This window comes from Nansenia antarctica (assembly GCF_963989245.1).
Source record: "Nansenia antarctica genome assembly, chromosome: 4".
Lineage (NCBI taxonomy): Eukaryota > Metazoa > Chordata > Actinopteri > Argentiniformes > Microstomatidae > Nansenia > Nansenia antarctica.
The window spans coordinates 33,189,527-33,211,757 of record NC_137689.1 but is presented as its reverse complement, the minus strand read 5'-3'; the positions used below and the strand labels follow the sequence as shown (position 1 = coordinate 33,211,757).

Below are 22,231 nucleotides of genomic sequence, written 5' to 3'. Positions count from 1 at the left end.
CTTATTTTGAACATGGTATGAAAAAAATGCCTACATTATCAGAAGTTGTCGAGCTACCTTTTTCGTGCCTCCCGTCATAGTTGACAGAGAAGCCAAAGTGCTCCCATACATGGGATTTGAGGGAGGCATTTCGAGTTCTTCTCCGCCGAACAACGTAACATGACACACTTGGGCCGCGTTCGTAAATTCGCTTTGAGAGCGCCGGAGTGCACACTGGGTCCGACGTCATAAAGGGACCAAGTAATTTGATTGGACAAGAGCGCTCAGCGCTCAGATTCCAGAGCGGATTTACGAACGCGGATTTACGAACGCAGCCTTGTTGTTGTGGATTCCCAGCTTCACGTGCAGTGAGCAAACAACGGATTCTTTTTCTTTCGCATTATCAACCTATCATTGCGCTTTAGAGTAAAACAAAGCCCGCAGCTGTCGCGTCTATCTTTTCATGGAAACTCTACATTGTGATTTACAAGAGATATTAAGTAATATTATTACTTGTTAACATTTTGCAATTGATCCGCGGTACACATGCGTTCCGAACCGTGGAGGGCGATCCGAACGGATCACGGAATTTCCGTGATCCGTTACACCCCTAATACTTTCCGAATGTTTTCGTGAGGGGAGTCGCCGTGGTCGTCGTCGGTCGACTGTTGTGATGGATTACTCGTCGGGCCTTCGGCTGAGGGGACGGCAAATAGTTACTTAGTGGGGCTTGCAGTGATGCAGCAGTCAGCAGTTGGATTTTGAGGAAGTAAATTCCTCTCCCAGCGCTTCCAGCTGTTGGTGCGCAAGAGCGCGTTCATGCTGCTGATCTGCCGCGCAGCATGCATTTTGGCGACGCATGCGCACTGGCGCACCAGTTATGTGCACCCCTGCTTATTAAGCCACTATCACTATAACAATAGATCAATAGATCTACATCAAGTAGAATACTGATGACTAGTGACCAGTCAAGACCATTGGACTCCAGGATATCTTTGAGCTCCTGCATGAGGGCTGACGAGTTGGCGATGTTTACTTTCCTGCTGGCTAGGTGTTGTGTTGTTACTTTGGCCAGATCATCATAAAAAAAACATTGAGGATTTTGTCCATGTTAAGATTAGTAGCTTCGTCGATATTCATTGAAAACGTTGCTTTTTTAAGCTTTTCACACAGCCGTTTTTTAAATTCCGGGGCAAGGCCATGTGTGTTTAAATAGCTGGCGTGCTGATTGGAAACGGACAGCTTTGTCAGTGCATTTTTGTCTTCTGATAGCTTCTTGCACAAATCGACGAGTGGCTGATCCATTGTGAAAGACAGATCATGTTCAGCTATAAACGCGCACACTCAGATCTTTTGCTCGCAAACACGGTCGGTCATTGAAGATGAAGTGGTACCTGTAGCCGTCGCTCCCGGCAAGGTTGTTGCACGAGCAAGCACTCGAACCGAAGCTTGGTGACCGGGATCTGAGGCATGTCGAGCAATAACCTTCTTCCCACTACTATACTATATACTATACTATGTATATATATATACTATAGTATATACTATACTGCCGTAGACGAGTTTCTTTGAGCACGGCGTACAGAAACAAGCACCCGGGTCCCTCAGTTTGAGGCACCACGTCCCATAAGGCTTCCCGTCACTACTCTCCTCTATCCATGCCCAGCGCCATTTATTCCTTACTCCTCGTTCTAGCATAGCTGTGTCTTCGCCAGGTTTAAGAAACTTGGCTTCCATTTTAATAGACTCTTACTAAAGTTAGCGAGATAGCGGGCTCTTAAAAGCGAACGTCTCTACAAGCTAACATTACACTCATTCAAACTTCTTAAGGCCCGCCCCACTACTCTGCCTCCGATTGGCTAGAAGTCATTGGTTGGCTTGAGCAATGTGATACCATTGGTAGGCGGAACTGTCTCTTTGCTGAAGATGACCCTTTAAATTACGATGTAAACAAATAGCATGTGATTTTTAAATTTATTTTTTGCTCAAAATTCCCCCGCGCCGGAAATCCGGCACGGTGCCGGAGAACTTTAAGCCCTGAGAGGATAGTTCTATATCTAGATATATGTGACATATGGATGTGACATGTCCAGGTCTGCAGCGTCAGCGTCTCACCTTCCTCTGCACCACGTCCTGCCAGTTGATGGTGGTGAAGAACTTGTGGGTCCTTTGGCTTTCAGCAGACGTAGGTGAGGGGAAAACCAGGGGGCAGAATGGGGGAATGAGACAGTCCGGGTTTTGAGGGGGGCGAGTGAGTCCAGCAGAGTTTGGAGTCCATCATTGTAATGAGAGACGAGCTGATCAGGGGTGCATGGGGGGGTGATGATGGGGAAAGTGTCGATGCCTGTTATGAGATCTGCTAAATTAATATGTCTGATGTTGCGGAAGGACATAGTACGTGACTGTTTGGTTTTGGATAGAGACAAACTTAAGTTAAATGAAACAAGCATGTGGTCAGAGATGGGGAGGTCAACAGCAGAACAGTTGAGGGGAGTGACACCTGAGCAACAGACCAAGTCCAAAATATGACCTTTAGAATGGGTAGGGAAATCAATATATTGTTGGAGACCAAAACTGTCCAGGCAAGAGATGAAGTCCTTAGTGAGAGCATGATTACTATTATCCATGTGAATATTTAAATCACCTAACAGAATTATGTTGGATGAGAGTGAACAGATGTGGGTGAGAAATGTGTTGAATTCATCAAAGAAATCCTTGTTTGGTTTGGGTGGGCGGTAGATATTAACTAAAACAGTTGGGGTAGGTCCATTTAGTTGTAGAGCCACAGACTCAAAAGAATGAGACACTGGCAGAGTGACAGGAGAGACCTTCCAGGACTCGCGGTGGATTATCGCGAGACCCCCCCCTCTGCCGGTGAGACGGGGTCGGCAGTTGTAAACAAACCCAGGTGGAGTAGACTCGTTCATCTGAGAGAAGTCATTGGGTTGTTGCCAAGTCTCTGTTAAACAAAGAAAGTCATATTTGTGGTCGAGGAGGAGGTCCTGCAGTAGTTGTCCCTTGCCAGTGAGGGAGCGGATGTTAAATAAACCAAATTTGAGATCGGAGTGCTGGTTGGAGAAGCCAACGCTAGCCGACGTGCCCAGGCCAGCCAGCGCGCCACGGTCCACTCTCCTGCAGGTGTTTCTCGGAGGGTGGCGGCGGGTGGAGGACCAGATGGAGCTTATTGCAGTGGAGTCGTCGATGTGGTAGCTTCGTCCGGCTCCGCGATGGATGTACCTCCGACGGGGAAGGCGAGCGACGTCCGGAAAACGATGCAGCACAGACGGGGGAGCAGATTGGTAGGAACGGAGTTGGTGGAGCTCCGCACTCATGTATTGGATCAGAGTTGACGCTGGATATATCAAGAAGGACAGGACAGTCCACAGGAGCATAAAGCTCACAGCGAGATTGTAGATCCACATGATGAACTGGCAGACGTTGTTCACCGAACAGCGGCAGCAGAGGCTGGGTGAGTGGCGCGTCAACACGCTAGGTAACGTTTGAGCAAACACAAACACAATACTGACAAACAGATCGATTTGACAGTAAGCCCAGGGTAGAGACCAATGGTACCACGTTCGCCAGGAGTAGATGATCTGCTGCAAACTAATAATAATCATAAAAACATTCAAAACAACCGGAGCAGCGGCAGCTAATCGCGCCAGCGTTCACTCGCGACCGGATACAACCATATTTACCTAGGGGGGGGATTACTCACCCAAACCATTGCATTGCTGCAGTGTTTTGACTGCTCTTTAAGCATGAAAGTCTGTCAGACTCCTTTAAACACAATGAAATCAACTGACATCTCTTTAAGCACTGCTCTGTTATGTAAACACTGAAATCAACTTTTCAACAAAAAGTTACAGCCTAAGCATTTATTTATGCTACAAACTTAATCATCATCATCATCACTGCTCTCTTGACTGTTGTTAATACTGTCCTCAATTTCAACCATGGTAGAGGATGTTGTAGGCTATCACTTTAAATAGCTCATTATTTTGATTGTGCAACAAAGTCTTTTTTTTTTCTTCTAATAGAATTCCCAACCATATTCCCTGGGTCAGGAGTCGGGGTGCAATAATGAAGCTGTAAAACAAACGTCTGAACGTTTGAAAGCTTCAGAGAAAAGAAACGTGTCCCTTGGTGTTGTTTTTCCGTTTAGCGACGAGTCGTTCGGGACTGAATTTTCACGTGGCGGCGAGATAACCGTGCAATACGCGATACGCGGAATGGAAGTACGAGTTACGATACTTTCTAGGGGTGTAACGGATCACCTAACTCACGGATCGGATCGTGTCACGGTTTTTGAGTCACGGATCGGATCATTTTTCGGATCAACACAAAACATTTTTGTTTTTATAAAAACTGCTTTTTCCTTGAATTCTGTAAAAACACCACTTTTACTATGTGACAAAAACCAACAACATTCAAGATGTCAAAACTGGTAATATATATATATATATATACATACATACATACATATATATACATATATATATACATATATATATAATATATATATAACATATTCTACACTCAAACATTACATAATTACGGTATACTGAAATACACTCAATTTAGGAGAGAGGGAGGAGGCCGCTGGTTGCAGCAGTGAATCACTGGGCTCTTTAAAGCAGACGAATAAACATGTTTTATGCCACTTTTAACTAAATAATAAAGTGAACCCTTATTTTGAACATGGTATGAAAAAAATGCCTACATTATCAGAAGTTGTCGAGCTACCTTTTTCGTGCCTCCCGTCATAGTTGACAGAGAAGCCAAAGTGCTCCCATACATGGGATTTGAGGGAGGCATTTCGAGTTCTTCTCCGCCGAACAACGTAACATGACACACTTGGGCCGCGTTCGTAAATTCGCTTTGAGAGCGCCGGAGTGCACACTGGGTCCGACGTCATAAAGGGACCAAGTAATTTGATTGGACAAGAGCGCTCAGCGCTCAGATTCCAGAGCGGATTTACGAACGCGGATTTACGAACGCAGCCTTGTTGTTGTGGATTCCCAGCTTCACGTGCAGTGAGCAAACAACGGATTCTTTTTCTTTCGCATTATCAACCTATCATTGCGCTTTAGAGTAAAACAAAGCCCGCAGCTGTCGCGTCTATCTTTTCATGGAAACTCTACATTGTGATTTACAAGAGATATTAAGTAATATTATTACTTGTTAACATTTTGCAATTGATCCGCGGTACACATGCGTTCCGAACCGTGGAGGGCGATCCGAACGGATCACGGAATTTCCGTGATCCGTTACACCCCTAATACTTTCCGAATGTTTTCGTGAGGGGAGTCGCCGTGGTCGTCGTCGGTCGACTGTTGTGATGGATTACTCGTCGGGCCTTCGGCTGAGGGGACGGCAAATAGTTACTTAGTGGGGCTTGCAGTGATGCAGCAGTCAGCAGTTGGATTTTGAGGAAGTAAATTCCTCTCCCAGCGCTTCCAGCTGTTGGTGCGCAAGAGCGCGTTCATGCTGCTGATCTGCCGCGCAGCATGCATTTTGGCGACGCATGCGCACTGGCGCACCAGTTATGTGCACCCCTGCTTATTAAGCCACTATCACTATAACAATAGATCAATAGATCTACATCAAGTAGAATACTGATGACTAGTGACCAGTCAAGACCATTGGACTCCAGGATATCTTTGAGCTCCTGCATGAGGGCTGACGAGTTGGCGATGTTTACTTTCCTGCTGGCTAGGTGTTGTGTTGTTACTTTGGCCAGATCATCATAAAAAAAACATTGAGGATTTTGTCCATGTTAAGATTAGTAGCTTCGTCGATATTCATTGAAAACGTTGCTTTTTTAAGCTTTTCACACAGCCGTTTTTTAAATTCCGGGGCAAGGCCATGTGTGTTTAAATAGCTGGCGTGCTGATTGGAAACGGACAGCTTTGTCAGTGCATTTTTGTCTTCTGATAGCTTCTTGCACAAATCGACGAGTGGCTGATCCATTGTGAAAGACAGATCATGTTCAGCTATAAACGCGCACACTCAGATCTTTTGCTCGCAAACACGGTCGGTCATTGAAGATGAAGTGGTACCTGTAGCCGTCGCTCCCGGCAAGGTTGTTGCACGAGCAAGCACTCGAACCGAAGCTTGGTGACCGGGATCTGAGGCATGTCGAGCAATAACCTTCTTCCCACTACTATACTATATACTATACTATGTATATATATATACTATAGTATATACTATACTGCCGTAGACGAGTTTCTTTGAGCACGGCGTACAGAAACAAGCACCCGGGTCCCTCAGTTTGAGGCACCACGTCCCATAAGGCTTCCCGTCACTACTCTCCTCTATCCATGCCCAGCGCCATTTATTCCTTACTCCTCGTTCTAGCATAGCTGTGTCTTCGCCAGGTTTAAGAAACTTGGCTTCCATTTTAATAGACTCTTACTAAAGTTAGCGAGATAGCGGGCTCTTAAAAGCGAACGTCTCTACAAGCTAACATTACACTCATTCAAACTTCTTAAGGCCCGCCCCACTACTCTGCCTCCGATTGGCTAGAAGTCATTGGTTGGCTTGAGCAATGTGATACCATTGGTAGGCGGAACTGTCTCTTTGCTGAAGATGACCCTTTAAATTACGATGTAAACAAATAGCATGTGATTTTTAAATTTATTTTTTGCTCAAAATTCCCCCGCGCCGGAAATCCGGCACGGTGCCGGAGAACTTTAAGCCCTGAGAGGATAGTTCTATATCTAGATATATGTGACATATGGATGTGACATGTCCAGGTCTGCAGCGTCAGCGTCTCACCTTCCTCTGCACCACGTCCTGCCAGTTGATGGTGGTGAAGAACTTGTGGGTCCTTTGGCTTTCAGCAGACGTAGGTGAGGGGAAAACCAGGGGGCAGAATGGGGGAATGAGACAGTCCGGGTTTTGAGGGGGGCGAGTGAGTCCAGCAGAGTTTGGAGTCCATCATTGTAATGAGAGACGAGCTGATCAGGGGTGCATGGGGGGGTGATGATGGGGAAAGTGTCGATGCCTGTTATGAGATCTGCTAAATTAATATGTCTGATGTTGCGGAAGGACATAGTACGTGACTGTTTGGTTTTGGATAGAGACAAACTTAAGTTAAATGAAACAAGCATGTGGTCAGAGATGGGGAGGTCAACAGCAGAACAGTTGAGGGGAGTGACACCTGAGCAACAGACCAAGTCCAAAATATGACCTTTAGAATGGGTAGGGAAATCAATATATTGTTGGAGACCAAAACTGTCCAGGCAAGAGATGAAGTCCTTAGTGAGAGCATGATTACTATTATCCATGTGAATATTTAAATCACCTAACAGAATTATGTTGGATGAGAGTGAACAGATGTGGGTGAGAAATGTGTTGAATTCATCAAAGAAATCCTTGTTTGGTTTGGGTGGGCGGTAGATATTAACTAAAACAGTTGGGGTAGGTCCATTTAGTTGTAGAGCCACAGACTCAAAAGAATGAGACACTGGCAGAGTGACAGGAGAGACCTTCCAGGACTCGCGGTGGATTATCGCGAGACCCCCCCCTCTGCCGGTGAGACGGGGTCGGCAGTTGTAAACAAACCCAGGTGGAGTAGACTCGTTCATCTGAGAGAAGTCATTGGGTTGTTGCCAAGTCTCTGTTAAACAAAGAAAGTCATATTTGTGGTCGAGGAGGAGGTCCTGCAGTAGTTGTCCCTTGCCAGTGAGGGAGCGGATGTTAAATAAACCAAATTTGAGATCGGAGTGCTGGTTGGAGAAGCCAACGCTAGCCGACGTGCCCAGGCCAGCCAGCGCGCCACGGTCCACTCTCCTGCAGGTGTTTCTCGGAGGGTGGCGGCGGGTGGAGGACCAGATGGAGCTTATTGCAGTGGAGTCGTCGATGTGGTAGCTTCGTCCGGCTCCGCGATGGATGTACCTCCGACGGGGAAGGCGAGCGACGTCCGGAAAACGATGCAGCACAGACGGGGGAGCAGATTGGTAGGAACGGAGTTGGTGGAGCTCCGCACTCATGTATTGGATCAGAGTTGACGCTGGATATATCAAGAAGGACAGGACAGTCCACAGGAGCATAAAGCTCACAGCGAGATTGTAGATCCACATGATGAACTGGCAGACGTTGTTCACCGAACAGCGGCAGCAGAGGCTGGGTGAGTGGCGCGTCAACACGCTAGGTAACGTTTGAGCAAACACAAACACAATACTGACAAACAGATCGATTTGACAGTAAGCCCAGGGTAGAGACCAATGGTACCACGTTCGCCAGGAGTAGATGATCTGCTGCAAACTAATAATAATCATAAAAACATTCAAAACAACCGGAGCAGCGGCAGCTAATCGCGCCAGCGTTCACTCGCGACCGGATACAACCATATTTACCTAGGGGGGGGATTACTCACCCAAACCATTGCATTGCTGCAGTGTTTTGACTGCTCTTTAAGCATGAAAGTCTGTCAGACTCCTTTAAACACAATGAAATCAACTGACATCTCTTTAAGCACTGCTCTGTTATGTAAACACTGAAATCAACTTTTCAACAAAAAGTTACAGCCTAAGCATTTATTTATGCTACAAACTTAATCATCATCATCATCACTGCTCTCTTGACTGTTGTTAATACTGTCCTCAATTTCAACCATGGTAGAGGATGTTGTAGGCTATCACTTTAAATAGCTCATTATTTTGATTGTGCAACAAAGTCTTTTTTTTTTCTTCTAATAGAATTCCCAACCATATTCCCTGGGTCAGGAGTCGGGGTGCAATAATGAAGCTGTAAAACAAACGTCTGAACGTTTGAAAGCTTCAGAGAAAAGAAACGTGTCCCTTGGTGTTGTTTTTCCGTTTAGCGACGAGTCGTTCGGGACTGAATTTTCACGTGGCGGCGAGATAACCGTGCAATACGCGATACGCGGAATGGAAGTACGAGTTACGATACTTTCTAGGGGTGTAACGGATCACCTAACTCACGGATCGGATCGTGTCACGGTTTTTGAGTCACGGATCGGATCATTTTTCGGATCAACACAAAACATTTTTGTTTTTATAAAAACTGCTTTTTCCTTGAATTCTGTAAAAACACCACTTTTACTATGTGACAAAAACCAACAACATTCAAGATGTCAAAACTGGTAATATATATATATATATATATACATACATACATACATATATATACATATATATATACATATATATATAATATATATATAACATATTCTACACTCAAACATTACATAATTACGGTATACTGAAATACACTCAATTTAGGAGAGAGGGAGGAGGCCGCTGGTTGCAGCAGTGAATCACTGGGCTCTTTAAAGCAGACGAATAAACATGTTTTATGCCACTTTTAACTAAATAATAAAGTGAACCCTTATTTTGAACATGGTATGAAAAAAATGCCTACATTATCAGAAGTTGTCGAGCTACCTTTTTCGTGCCTCCCGTCATAGTTGACAGAGAAGCCAAAGTGCTCCCATACATGGGATTTGAGGGAGGCATTTCGAGTTCTTCTCCGCCGAACAACGTAACATGACACACTTGGGCCGCGTTCGTAAATTCGCTTTGAGAGCGCCGGAGTGCACACTGGGTCCGACGTCATAAAGGGACCAAGTAATTTGATTGGACAAGAGCGCTCAGCGCTCAGATTCCAGAGCGGATTTACGAACGCGGATTTACGAACGCAGCCTTGTTGTTGTGGATTCCCAGCTTCACGTGCAGTGAGCAAACAACGGATTCTTTTTCTTTCGCATTATCAACCTATCATTGCGCTTTAGAGTAAAACAAAGCCCGCAGCTGTCGCGTCTATCTTTTCATGGAAACTCTACATTGTGATTTACAAGAGATATTAAGTAATATTATTACTTGTTAACATTTTGCAATTGATCCGCGGTACACATGCGTTCCGAACCGTGGAGGGCGATCCGAACGGATCACGGAATTTCCGTGATCCGTTACACCCCTAATACTTTCCGAATGTTTTCGTGAGGGGAGTCGCCGTGGTCGTCGTCGGTCGACTGTTGTGATGGATTACTCGTCGGGCCTTCGGCTGAGGGGACGGCAAATAGTTACTTAGTGGGGCTTGCAGTGATGCAGCAGTCAGCAGTTGGATTTTGAGGAAGTAAATTCCTCTCCCAGCGCTTCCAGCTGTTGGTGCGCAAGAGCGCGTTCATGCTGCTGATCTGCCGCGCAGCATGCATTTTGGCGACGCATGCGCACTGGCGCACCAGTTATGTGCACCCCTGCTTATTAAGCCACTATCACTATAACAATAGATCAATAGATCTACATCAAGTAGAATACTGATGACTAGTGACCAGTCAAGACCATTGGACTCCAGGATATCTTTGAGCTCCTGCATGAGGGCTGACGAGTTGGCGATGTTTACTTTCCTGCTGGCTAGGTGTTGTGTTGTTACTTTGGCCAGATCATCATAAAAAAAACATTGAGGATTTTGTCCATGTTAAGATTAGTAGCTTCGTCGATATTCATTGAAAACGTTGCTTTTTTAAGCTTTTCACACAGCCGTTTTTTAAATTCCGGGGCAAGGCCATGTGTGTTTAAATAGCTGGCGTGCTGATTGGAAACGGACAGCTTTGTCAGTGCATTTTTGTCTTCTGATAGCTTCTTGCACAAATCGACGAGTGGCTGATCCATTGTGAAAGACAGATCATGTTCAGCTATAAACGCGCACACTCAGATCTTTTGCTCGCAAACACGGTCGGTCATTGAAGATGAAGTGGTACCTGTAGCCGTCGCTCCCGGCAAGGTTGTTGCACGAGCAAGCACTCGAACCGAAGCTTGGTGACCGGGATCTGAGGCATGTCGAGCAATAACCTTCTTCCCACTACTATACTATATACTATACTATGTATATATATATACTATAGTATATACTATACTGCCGTAGACGAGTTTCTTTGAGCACGGCGTACAGAAACAAGCACCCGGGTCCCTCAGTTTGAGGCACCACGTCCCATAAGGCTTCCCGTCACTACTCTCCTCTATCCATGCCCAGCGCCATTTATTCCTTACTCCTCGTTCTAGCATAGCTGTGTCTTCGCCAGGTTTAAGAAACTTGGCTTCCATTTTAATAGACTCTTACTAAAGTTAGCGAGATAGCGGGCTCTTAAAAGCGAACGTCTCTACAAGCTAACATTACACTCATTCAAACTTCTTAAGGCCCGCCCCACTACTCTGCCTCCGATTGGCTAGAAGTCATTGGTTGGCTTGAGCAATGTGATACCATTGGTAGGCGGAACTGTCTCTTTGCTGAAGATGACCCTTTAAATTACGATGTAAACAAATAGCATGTGATTTTTAAATTTATTTTTTGCTCAAAATTCCCCCGCGCCGGAAATCCGGCACGGTGCCGGAGAACTTTAAGCCCTGAGAGGATAGTTCTATATCTAGATATATGTGACATATGGATGTGACATGTCCAGGTCTGCAGCGTCAGCGTCTCACCTTCCTCTGCACCACGTCCTGCCAGTTGATGGTGGTGAAGAACTTGTGGGTCATCACATCTTTGGCGTCGTTGGCTCCTCCCCCTAACCTGTCAATCAACACCAGACCGTCAGAACACCCTGCTGGTTTTCAAAGACACTCACACCATCACTTTGTATGCACACACACACACACACACACACACACACACACACACACACACGCACACACGCACACACGCACACACACACACACACAGACACACAGACACACAGACACACAGACACACAGACAACAACACACTGTTTGGAATACCTCTTGAGCAGAAGACGCATCCCAAAAACACACACACACACACACACACACACACACACACGCGCGCATGCACACGCGCATGCACACACACACTCACACTCACACAAATGAGGGCCTGGACAACTTTTTCTTGTCTTAAATAATATTATTCAACAGTTAGTTCCGACCAAGTAATTTGATTGGACAAGAGGCATTCCATGAGTGCTGATATACAGTATAACAGCACTGGGACTTTTAACTATAGGTATCACTCGAAATAACCGTTAATATCAAAGTAGCTAGCCTGCAGATGTTTGTGTTCAGGTTACTAGGCAACAGTCCAGTTGCGGAACTATTTTTTGTTGACAGAGCCAAAATAAATGATTAAATAAACAAACAAATCATAATCTGTTGTCACTTATTACTGTTAACTAATACACTGCGCTGTAGAACTGTTGTATAAAAGCAATATCACACTCGAGGTCGTGCTGTTATACTGAATAGTGTCTGATTTATAGTTCTATTGTGTGAATAGTGTCAAAGAACTAGCACACTAGCTAGCTAGCTCAGAGGTGATTAGATATACAATCTTTCTTATTCTGCTAGAATTGGGCTTCATGGTAATACCATATGACATATTTACAGTACATGGACAGTGGATTGAAGCATTGGAAATGTCAGTTTTTTTATAGATGGACATACAATTTGTTTTAAGGTGAGAGAGTAAAGTCAAAATGACATGATCTGACTGCATTGCCCACAGCAATCCAATATTCAATTATAATTATGTTATAAATTGATATGGATCAATTTATACCTCTTATTAAATTGTAAATACTGGTTGTTATGTTTGCCTTTTGGTTGACAGCAAAAGAGGAGGAGGATATAGAGGGAGAGAAGGAGAGAGCAGGATGGTGTCGGCACACCAGAGAGAGAGAGCTTGACAGGTAGTCAAGACCACATAAGTAGCCTTGTGAACCGATGGTTCTCCAGCCTAATGGCCCATAGGGCAGGATCTCCTGTTTCCGTAGCGTGAGTAGGGTTGGGTACCGTTTGGTTTTATTCGATACCGGTGCCAAATCGGTACTTTAAAAACGGTACCGGTACCGAAACGGTACTTAAATCGGTACTTTTGATTTAAAAAAAAAAAAAAAAATCCAGGATTTTTCACATCAGTGGTCACTGACGCGATTTTCAGAGTGCACGCCATTAATGCAGAGCGGCAATGTTTTATATAAGGTGATCAAATACCAACATATCCTGATGCTACAGCTGCAGCAGAACATGGGGAACTACAGCACTGAACATAGGTTACCGTATAATATACATGTGACTGACAGATACGCCCGACACACACACACACACACACAGTGAAAGATAATCAGCTCATTGAATATGAAGTACACAAGAGTACACACAGAACCGGGAACGCGCATACAGCACTGAACAACATCCGTAGAATATAAACTTGTGACTGACAGTCACATACACACACACACACACACACACACACACACACACACACACACACACACACACACACACTGAAAGATTATCAGCTCATCAATATGAAGTAGGCCTACATGTGAGTACACGCACAAAACGGGCTAATTAACTGTTTACACAAGTAAAATCACAGTGTGACAGTCAGATGGAGCATTCGGTAAACAATCAACAGCAAGGTAATGCATTAGCTGAGTTAAAGAAAACCAACTTTTACCTTTGATGACACCAACATGAGCCCTATTTACCCGTACCTCCGCCGGTCTGTTCGTGATGATTTTAGATTATTTTTGCACCGCGCATATTGCCCTGTAATTAAGGCTGCCACGATTAGTCGACTAGTCACGACGACGTCGACTACCAAAATCGTCGCCGACATATTTGGTAATCGCCGTAGTCGCATGTTTTTTTGGAGCTGAAATAAGCGTTTATTTTTATTTTTTTTTGCCAAGCACCAGGGGAGCCCCCCCTCCCAAATTTCGTTGTTTGGTACCTGTACTATATCAATGACAATAAAGACCATTCATTTCATTCGATAAGCATTCGTTTTTCTTCCCTGAAGCTGCCACTGGCTAGCGTCTCCCAGTGTCTTTGATGTACATGCGCAGTGTCGGTCATCCGGGGCACACGTGACTTCCCCGGAAAAACAAACAGAGAAATGTCTTCCTGTCCTCGTACCTCTAAAGTGTGGGAGCATTTCAACCACAACGTTGAAAAAAAGAATGTAAAATGTAAAATTTGCAAAGCTGAACTCGCTTATCATGGCAGCACGTCTATGATGCGCGAGCATCTAAAAAGGAAGCACGTTGTGGCAGATGACGAGGAAGACGATGGCTCGTCTCGGTAAGCTAGTTAGCTTGTTATTGGCTAACAATATCGTTACGTTAAAAGCCTTCTTACATTATTTTACGTTGTCATCAAAGCGATACTTATCAAATAGCTAAAAATGTTGTCTTAACGTTACAGTGCTAAGAAGGCGCGTTCTACTATGAGATGAGTGAAGCAAAGCAAAACTTTTGTACTCTGTACAAGTATTTATTTTTGTTTTTGTATTCTTTTGGTTGCCTAGTGCCTAGCCTACCTCATTTTACTCAGCAGTTTGCACCCTCTACTACTCTTTACATTACATTACATGCAAGTGATGCCAGAAATAAATCTGCAAAGTTCATTAAAATATCTATTTTTGAGTGAACAATCATTTTAATTGTCTTTATTTTTTAGTTAGCACATGCCTACAACAACAACTAACAACTTCAAGCTAAATTTAGAAGCTGATTTAGAAGATGATAGCTAAATAAGAGCGATTGAGTAATTGTGCGATAAGCTGTAATTTATGATCCGATTAGTCGACTAATCGTTAAAATAATCGGTGACTAGTCGACTATGAAAATAATCGTTTGTGGCAGCCCTACCTGTAATTAGACCATGCGACCACAGCTTCCGTGTGTCTCTTATTGTCCAAATGTTCCCTGAATTTTAGCTGCATGTTTTTCCAGCATGTAAATCCGTTGTCAATAAAAATTCGACTCCAATTCTTTCCCCCTGACAATAAAACGTTGTTAAAGAGATTGGAGAGACGCAAAGGAGAGGGATTTCCTGAAATCCATATTTCCCGCTAAATTCAGACCAATCACAAAACTGTTTTGCAAGCGCGTTGCCTCGCACTTGTTGAGAGTGATTCAGTCTCGGATTACATGCACTGAGTGGAAGTTTAACAGGCGATGTCACGTGCGGTTGCATGTAACGTCCGTTTCGGACACCAGGGGGCGACAGAGGAACCGAAACGAGGCACCGCAATCTCTGTTGCAATTCGGTTCGGTAGGTACCGAATGTAAAGTAACCGGTTTTCGGTACCCAACCCTAAGCGTGAGGCGGCTTAATGTACAAGTACACCCCTGGACATGACGCTGGTATGTCACATGGTCTTACCCCCTGGTGGGGGATGGGGGGGGCAGTGCCACGGTCCATGCCACCCCCCCCAAGGCAGCAAACCTAGGGGAAACACTGTAATCATAATAATAATAACTTTTATTTGTATAGCGCTTTTCCTGCAAACGTTGCAGCGCAAAGTGCTCCAATCATTATAGAATCATCATTTAATTATTTAGTCATTTAAAGGCAATATTAAAAAAATGTATTTTAGTCTTGACTTGAACATATGTGCTGAGGTTGCATCCCTAATGTAAACTGGCAGTGCCACAATCTGGGTGCATAAAATGAGAATGCAGCCTCACCAAATCTCTTCTTTTGTACATGTGGTACACATGGTGACAGGTATTCTTAAAGACACACACAACACAGGGGCATGGGGCACGCACACGCAGGCACTCACCTCTGCTTGGGGTCCTTCTTCAGCAGGCCAGCCAGCAGGGCCTTGCCCTCGGGGGCCAGGTTCCGGGGGAAGCGGATCTCCTCCATCAGGATGAGCTCAAACAGCCGCTCGTGGTCCTGGTTGTAGAAGGGCAGCCGGCCGCACATCATCTCATACATCACCACGCCCAGACCCCACCAGTCCACCGCACGGCCGTAGTCATTGTCCTCCAGGACCTGGGGAGAGGACGTGAGGGGGAGGAGAGGATGGAGGGAGGAGGATGGAGGAGAGGATGGAGGGAGGAGAGGATGGAGAAGGAGTATGGAGGAGGAGAGGATGGAGGAGGAGGATGAGGAGGAGGAGGATGGAGGAGGAGAGGATGGAGGAGGAGGAGGCCTTTTGGTTAGTTACTGTATGTCCTTCAGATAAAAACTTTTCATAGTCAACTGGTTCACACATAGGGCTTTCACACCGGCAAAGAACCGTGCCGGTTCGCGTTCGGGAACTTCCGACCGTTGGTGCTGTCTGGCGAACGAGCCCGCGTTCATACCAGTGTAACCAGAACCATCCGCGTCATCAACGATGGATGATGAAGGGGCAGGATAAACAAAAATGTCACAACTAGATGGCAGCTACTTCACTGGAGAAGAGGATAATATCTTCCACTACAGTATCTGAAATTAACACAATTTTCTATGAAACAAAACAAAAGACACTTTCTACACACGTTCTCTTACTAATCAGCTGCTCCGTTACTGGAATAGAAATGGCTTACGAAATTCGCGTTCGCGCGTGTGTGTGCTAAAATTATTATTAATTAATTTAATTATTGTTTGCTGAGCATGTGAGGAAGATAGAGAGAATAATGAAACTTTTGATATTGTTTTTGATCACTAATGATTAGATTTAGATTAGATTACATTTTGTCCTCCTCCATACTCCCCTATTTTTTATTTTTTTTTTGTCCTGTTGCGTTTCCCGTAGTTGTTTTTCCGGGTTCAGAGCACGCTGGCGTCCGCGTTGTGACTGCCGCTTCTGTTTCCCGGTCCTGTCCTGTCTTCTTGTATCCTGTCTTTTTGTATCCTGTCTTTTTGTATCCTGTCCTATCCTTTTTGTATCCTGTCCCGCCGACCTCCGCTGCCTTCCCCCCCGCCATCTTCCGCCTCTCACCGCCTTCACTACCGGACTGCAGTACTCACCGCCTTCACTACCGGACTGCAATACTCACCGCCTTCTCTACCGGACTGCAGTACTCACCGCCTTCACTACCGGACTGCAGTACTCACCGCCTCATCGTTCCTGTCCCCCGGCTCTGTGTTGCCGACCGACCCGCTGCGCGCCGCTCTCAGGCATCGCTGGCCTGGCCGTGCCGTGCTACTACCCTCGTCCCGGGAGGTAGCCACCGCTCCCTTCCCGGCTCGGGGGTTGCCATCTCCGCAGGTGAGTGTCGGTCCTTCCCAGCCTTCACTCACTGCTGCGCGATTTGGTCGCTGGCATGGCACGGCTAGGCTGGCCGGCCGCGCGGGTTCGGTCCCAGGCTGGCAATACTGACGACAACGGCAACGGCGGCACCGCGCTGTCGCTCTGGTTCACTGCCTGTCGTTTTGCCTTGTACTTCCGGCCATCTCACCTGCCCCCCACCTCCCCCTGCCCTTCTCTCGTCTCACCTACACTCACTGAACCACAACCATCGCCTCACTGCTGCTGCTGCCACCAAGGCAGGCATTCTCCGCTGCCGCCGCCACATCCATCGAGACTCCCAGCAACATCAACACCGGACTCTACACCACCCCCCCCCCCCATCCCCGTTCGCTGACTCTGTGTTCCATGTTACTTGTTGTTGTTACTTGTTGTTTTTGTGTGTCCCCATGTGTATCATATATTGTCAGCGTCTTTGAGCCTTGGAAAAGCGCTATATAAATTTAATAAATTATTATTATTATTATTATTACTCCTTGCTGGTCTCTGCAGCCTAGAATATGACACACCCACTGACGACGTGACTGTTCTACGTTTTGGTTCGCGCTTGAGAACCACTATTTTCTGGTTCCCGCTGCGAACCAACTTTTCAGGCTCCGAACCAATTGAGTTTCGGTCTGAACACGCCGGCCGATTCCAGACTTGGTTCGCGGCGGATCGCGACCTTATTCAATCGCGATGAGGTGTGATTCAGCACTATGATAGTTTAACATAGAGAAGAGTGTACTGACGCACAAAGATCGCTGGAGGGCGATGTCACACAAGGCCGTCTGCCAGGCTCCGACGCCTTTTCCCAGAATGCATTTCGCACCGGCAAGCAGAAGAATCCTCCATTTTTTTTCAAAAAAAAAATGCTGTGATTTTGCCTTTACAAGTGTTACCATGTCATTTTATGAAGTTTTAATATGTTTTCAGGTGAGAAAGTACCAATATATATTCACAAAATGTGTCCAGTTTATCAAAATAACCCGTATATCTCCTCTAACGATTTTCGTCGTCGAATTCGCTAGCATGCGTTCGTAAATTCGCCCTGGAAATCTGGTTAGCACCCATGGAATGCCTCTTGTCCAATCAAATTACCTGGTCCATTTATGACGTTGAACCCGGTGTGCGCTCCGGCGCTCTCATAGCGAATTTACGAACGCACCCTGCGGTTTCACTTTCAAGATCTAATTTTTTTGCATTGGAAAACACTTACAGAGTGAACTGTCATAATGAAAACATGACAAAGCCATTTGACTATCTTGTTCATAAACAATGGTGTCAGGACTTTTCATTTTGATGACACTGACAACTGTTGTGCAAATGTTAATAGTGATGTGAGAAATGCACCAAAGCGACTGAGAAAACTGTATTATACACAACAGTGTTGTGTTGTGTATATGTGAGTGAGACTGTGGTCTACAGTGATATACAGAAAAAACATTATATACAATATTATACATATATTTTTGTTGTCAGGACTTGTTTAGTTATTGTCATTTCGCAGAGTCACCTCAATAAAGCAAATGAACAAATGGAACATTTGCGAACAGTTCTGTAACAAAACGCTGTTACTTTTCCTCACACATGTGTAAGTGGAAATCCTTGGCCTTTCCTGTGGTCCTTGCAAATAAACCAGAATAACTCGTTTCTAAAGTCAGTTCCATTCACTTGATATAATGGTTGAAGCATGGGGGATGGTAATCTAAATTCAAAGGATCTAAAACAATTGTGGCTTGTTTTTCCAATGAAGCCAACAAGGTCTTTGAATTTAGCCCTGCCATGACTAATCTCAAGTATATTGCAGGCAATAGACCTCCATTTATCCCTATACTTGTAGGGCAACTTAGAAACAATAAGCCTGAGGTTTGATGGGCTATCAAGCTCTTCCAGATAGTGCAAGTCTTGCATGGCATTGTTGCATCCTCTCAAATACAGTGCATAGGCCTGTAGTGACTTTCCATCTTCAGCCTTTATGCTTGGCCAGTTCAAGGCTTTATTTATATATATAATAACGTATGCATGTATGTAACGAGACTGGAGACGGGAGTTTTCATTACTAACGAATGAAAGTTGATTATCATTATTAAAAAATAACTGTAATATATATTGCAATGTTGTCCCTTTCACACATAGTTCCAAGTAATTTCCTTGGAATCCCAAGCTGTGTTGACCAGGTATCGAGACACAACAGCAGGGGAGGGGTGGGGGAAGGGAGGGGAGGGAGGGGTTACATCACCCTCTGTAGAACATCTTCTATCTAATCGGCGCACTGTGCTAAAATGCAATCCAAACAAAACAACACAGGACAGACAGCAGTGCAGTGATGCGTTTTATATTATATTCTTTGAACAACAGAACGGGACAGGCGCCAGAAACTGCCATAATATACCATACATATATCTGCCATATATCGTACCTCCGTTTTATATTGAGAAATATGATGATAAATACATATAGGGCGGAGGTATGCTATGTGGTGTGTGGCTAGATATTTTCATGTAGCACTGTGACTGCGGGGGAACCCGATGTCTTTGTTCATTGATCGGAAACGATCGAGAGCCATTAACCCTCCCCCATCAAGCGCATGTCTTATTGAGTCAACACGAGTTGACTCGCTGGAACGAGACAGACTGATACACACCACACCTCTGCCATATCATACATCGGTCCCACATGTATTTATTTACCATCATATTTTTCAATATAAAACGGTATGATATGGCAGATATATATGGTAGCCTACATTGCAGTCGTCCCGCAGTTCTAGTAGATCGCCGACATCATGTTATTTGATGTACATTTCACGGCAAGATAATTCGGATTTGTGGCAAACACCCAACAATTGTTCGTTCACTAAACATTATAACATGAACACAGTTATAGCACCAGTTCCTAGCACCTAGTTTCCTAGCACCAGGGGAGCCCCCCCTCCCAAATTTCGTTGTTTGGTACCTGTACTATATCAATGACAAATAAAGACCATTCATTCATTCAAACAATGACAGTTACAGTCTCGCTCAAACTGTAGCGAGATTAGGAGACTACTAATTGAGAAAAAGAAAAGAAAATACATGAAAGAAAGGAGAGAAAGAGTACAGAATGATAAATCCGCTAATGTGTGTAATGAAAAGTGTGACAATGTTGAAAGACATGATGTCATAATCAAAATATAAAACCTGGTTGGATAAAATAAGATTCTGTTGTGATTGTGTTGACATTGTTGTGATGTCAAAAGAGATCTTGGTTATGTAATGTGTAAAGTGGAGAGGAGATTGATCGGAACTGCGGGAGTTTTCATTACTAACGAATGATGGTTGATTATTATTATACAAAAATAATAGTAATAAATATTGCAATATTGTGTTATCATAGTTATGAGCTTGTAAGCGTTGTAAGCGTTGAAACCTGCTTGGCAGCTTTGAAACCCGCTTGGCAGCTTTGAAACCCGCTTGGCTCGCTCATGAATTGGCAGCTATTGTTTGCTAATGGGAAACGATCAATAAGATTACCCTCCCCCGTGTATCAACCATCAAGTGATTGTAACTCACTTTAGAAACTAGTTCTTAGCCTACACGTTTCTTTGTCAAATACATGTTTCTCTAAAATGCATAAAGTTCCTATAAGCAGAGAAGTGGGGAAATTATTAGAGCAATCTGATGAAGCTTGAGTCAGCTGAGAACGAACTATGGAACAGATTAAATGCTATATATGGAGAGGAGATTGATTGAGACTGCGGGAGCTTTACTAATGAATGAAAGTTGATTATCATTATTAAAAAAGAATAGTAATAAATATTGCAATATTGTGTTATCATAGTTATGAGCTTCACACAGTCTGTTTATTTGTCGTGAACTTCACGCCGGCCCTAACATCAGCAGACACATGAACACAGTGAGGATTCAAACCAACAAAAATAATTAATACACATCATTTCATTTATAATATGCAGTAAACAAACAAAATAATGTATACTCTCTGCAATTGGCTACTATACAATGGTGCCAAAATCAACTATCCAAATATGAATCTGCGTATATCTATGTACAACCTTGATTGAACCAAGATTCATAGACAGATTGTCCCTTTTGCATATCATCATAATAGGCATTCGTGTCATCATGTTCTTTACACATTACATAACCAAGATTTATTTTGCAATCACAACAATGTCAACACAATCACAACAGAATCTTATTTAATCCAATCAGGTTGTATATATAATCTATATATATAATCTATATATTGGTTTCAATATACCTCCATAGCAGTCTACAGTCTAATTTAGCTATATATATAATTACATTATGAGAACATCAGTATTTTTACGCCTTTGGTTGTATTGTCTGAACGAACATTGATTGGGAGACATACTGTACAGTTTATCATTTTCATAACTGTCTGCACATATACATATCTTATTTTGATTGTTATTGTAGCCTATATATAAACACAAATATCAGTCTTATGCACTGTGTCTCATTCAGCACTGAAGCCTGAATTTGAGCACAGTGTGTGCCCCCTTGCTACCTCTGCTGATATAAAAGAGAATTGCAGCCACAAATACACAGACACACACAGAAATACTGCTAAAACGCTTTATACTAACTCGATTTTGAAAATGTAAAAATGCTGGGTGGTAGAACGCACATATCTAGGAAAAGTCATGAAAGGAGGGTCCTGAAATGTGATCGAGTGCAAAGGTAGAATTTTTTTTGTACTCACTGGTGCTGTTTAACACCTCACGGCTGTTCTAGTGTTAACACAGCATATAACAGAATCTGCAGATTTGTCCTTGGATGTCCCTTTCTCACTCACCATTGTATCATGTATCAGGCACTTAAATTCCCTTCTCCACATGTAAGAAGACACATGCACTGGCTTAAATTTCTATTTAAATGTATTAATCTAAATTATCCCCCCTATCCCCCCTAACAGTATCTTGTTCCTTTTACAGCAAACCACCGTTCTAGGCATTCCTCTCAGTTTCATTTCACTACACCTTTTGTTAAGAAAACAGTTGGCAAAAGAGCCTTTAACTTTAAAGCCCCAGCTGATTGGAATCACCTCTGGTGCCAGGTACTCGGGGGTGCCAGCCCCTCCCTCACCTCTGGTGCCAGGTACTCGGGGGTGCCACAGAAGGTCTTCATGGTGGCGCCGTCCGTGATGCCCTCCTTACACAGGCCGAAGTCGGTGATCTTCACGTGGCCGTCCTTGTCCAACATGAGGTTCTCCAGCTGAGGAGACACAC

At 44.3% G+C, this 22,231-nt stretch overlaps 1 protein-coding gene across 1 annotated transcript in view; it reads right to left on the bottom strand.

The window, feature by feature from the left end:
- Window positions 1–22,231, bottom strand: part of akt2l (v-akt murine thymoma viral oncogene homolog 2, like) — a 48,230-nt gene that overhangs the window by 11,431 nt on the left and 14,568 nt on the right. Inside the window, exons 10-12 of the mRNA XM_080530320.1 lie at window positions 22,089–22,217; window positions 15,541–15,755; window positions 11,433–11,520 (exon numbers count right to left, since the gene is read on the bottom strand). Coding sequence (XP_080386446.1) covers window positions 11,433–11,520; window positions 15,541–15,755; window positions 22,089–22,217 — 432 coding nt within the window. The remainder of the gene's footprint in view (window positions 1–11,432; window positions 11,521–15,540; window positions 15,756–22,088; window positions 22,218–22,231) is intronic.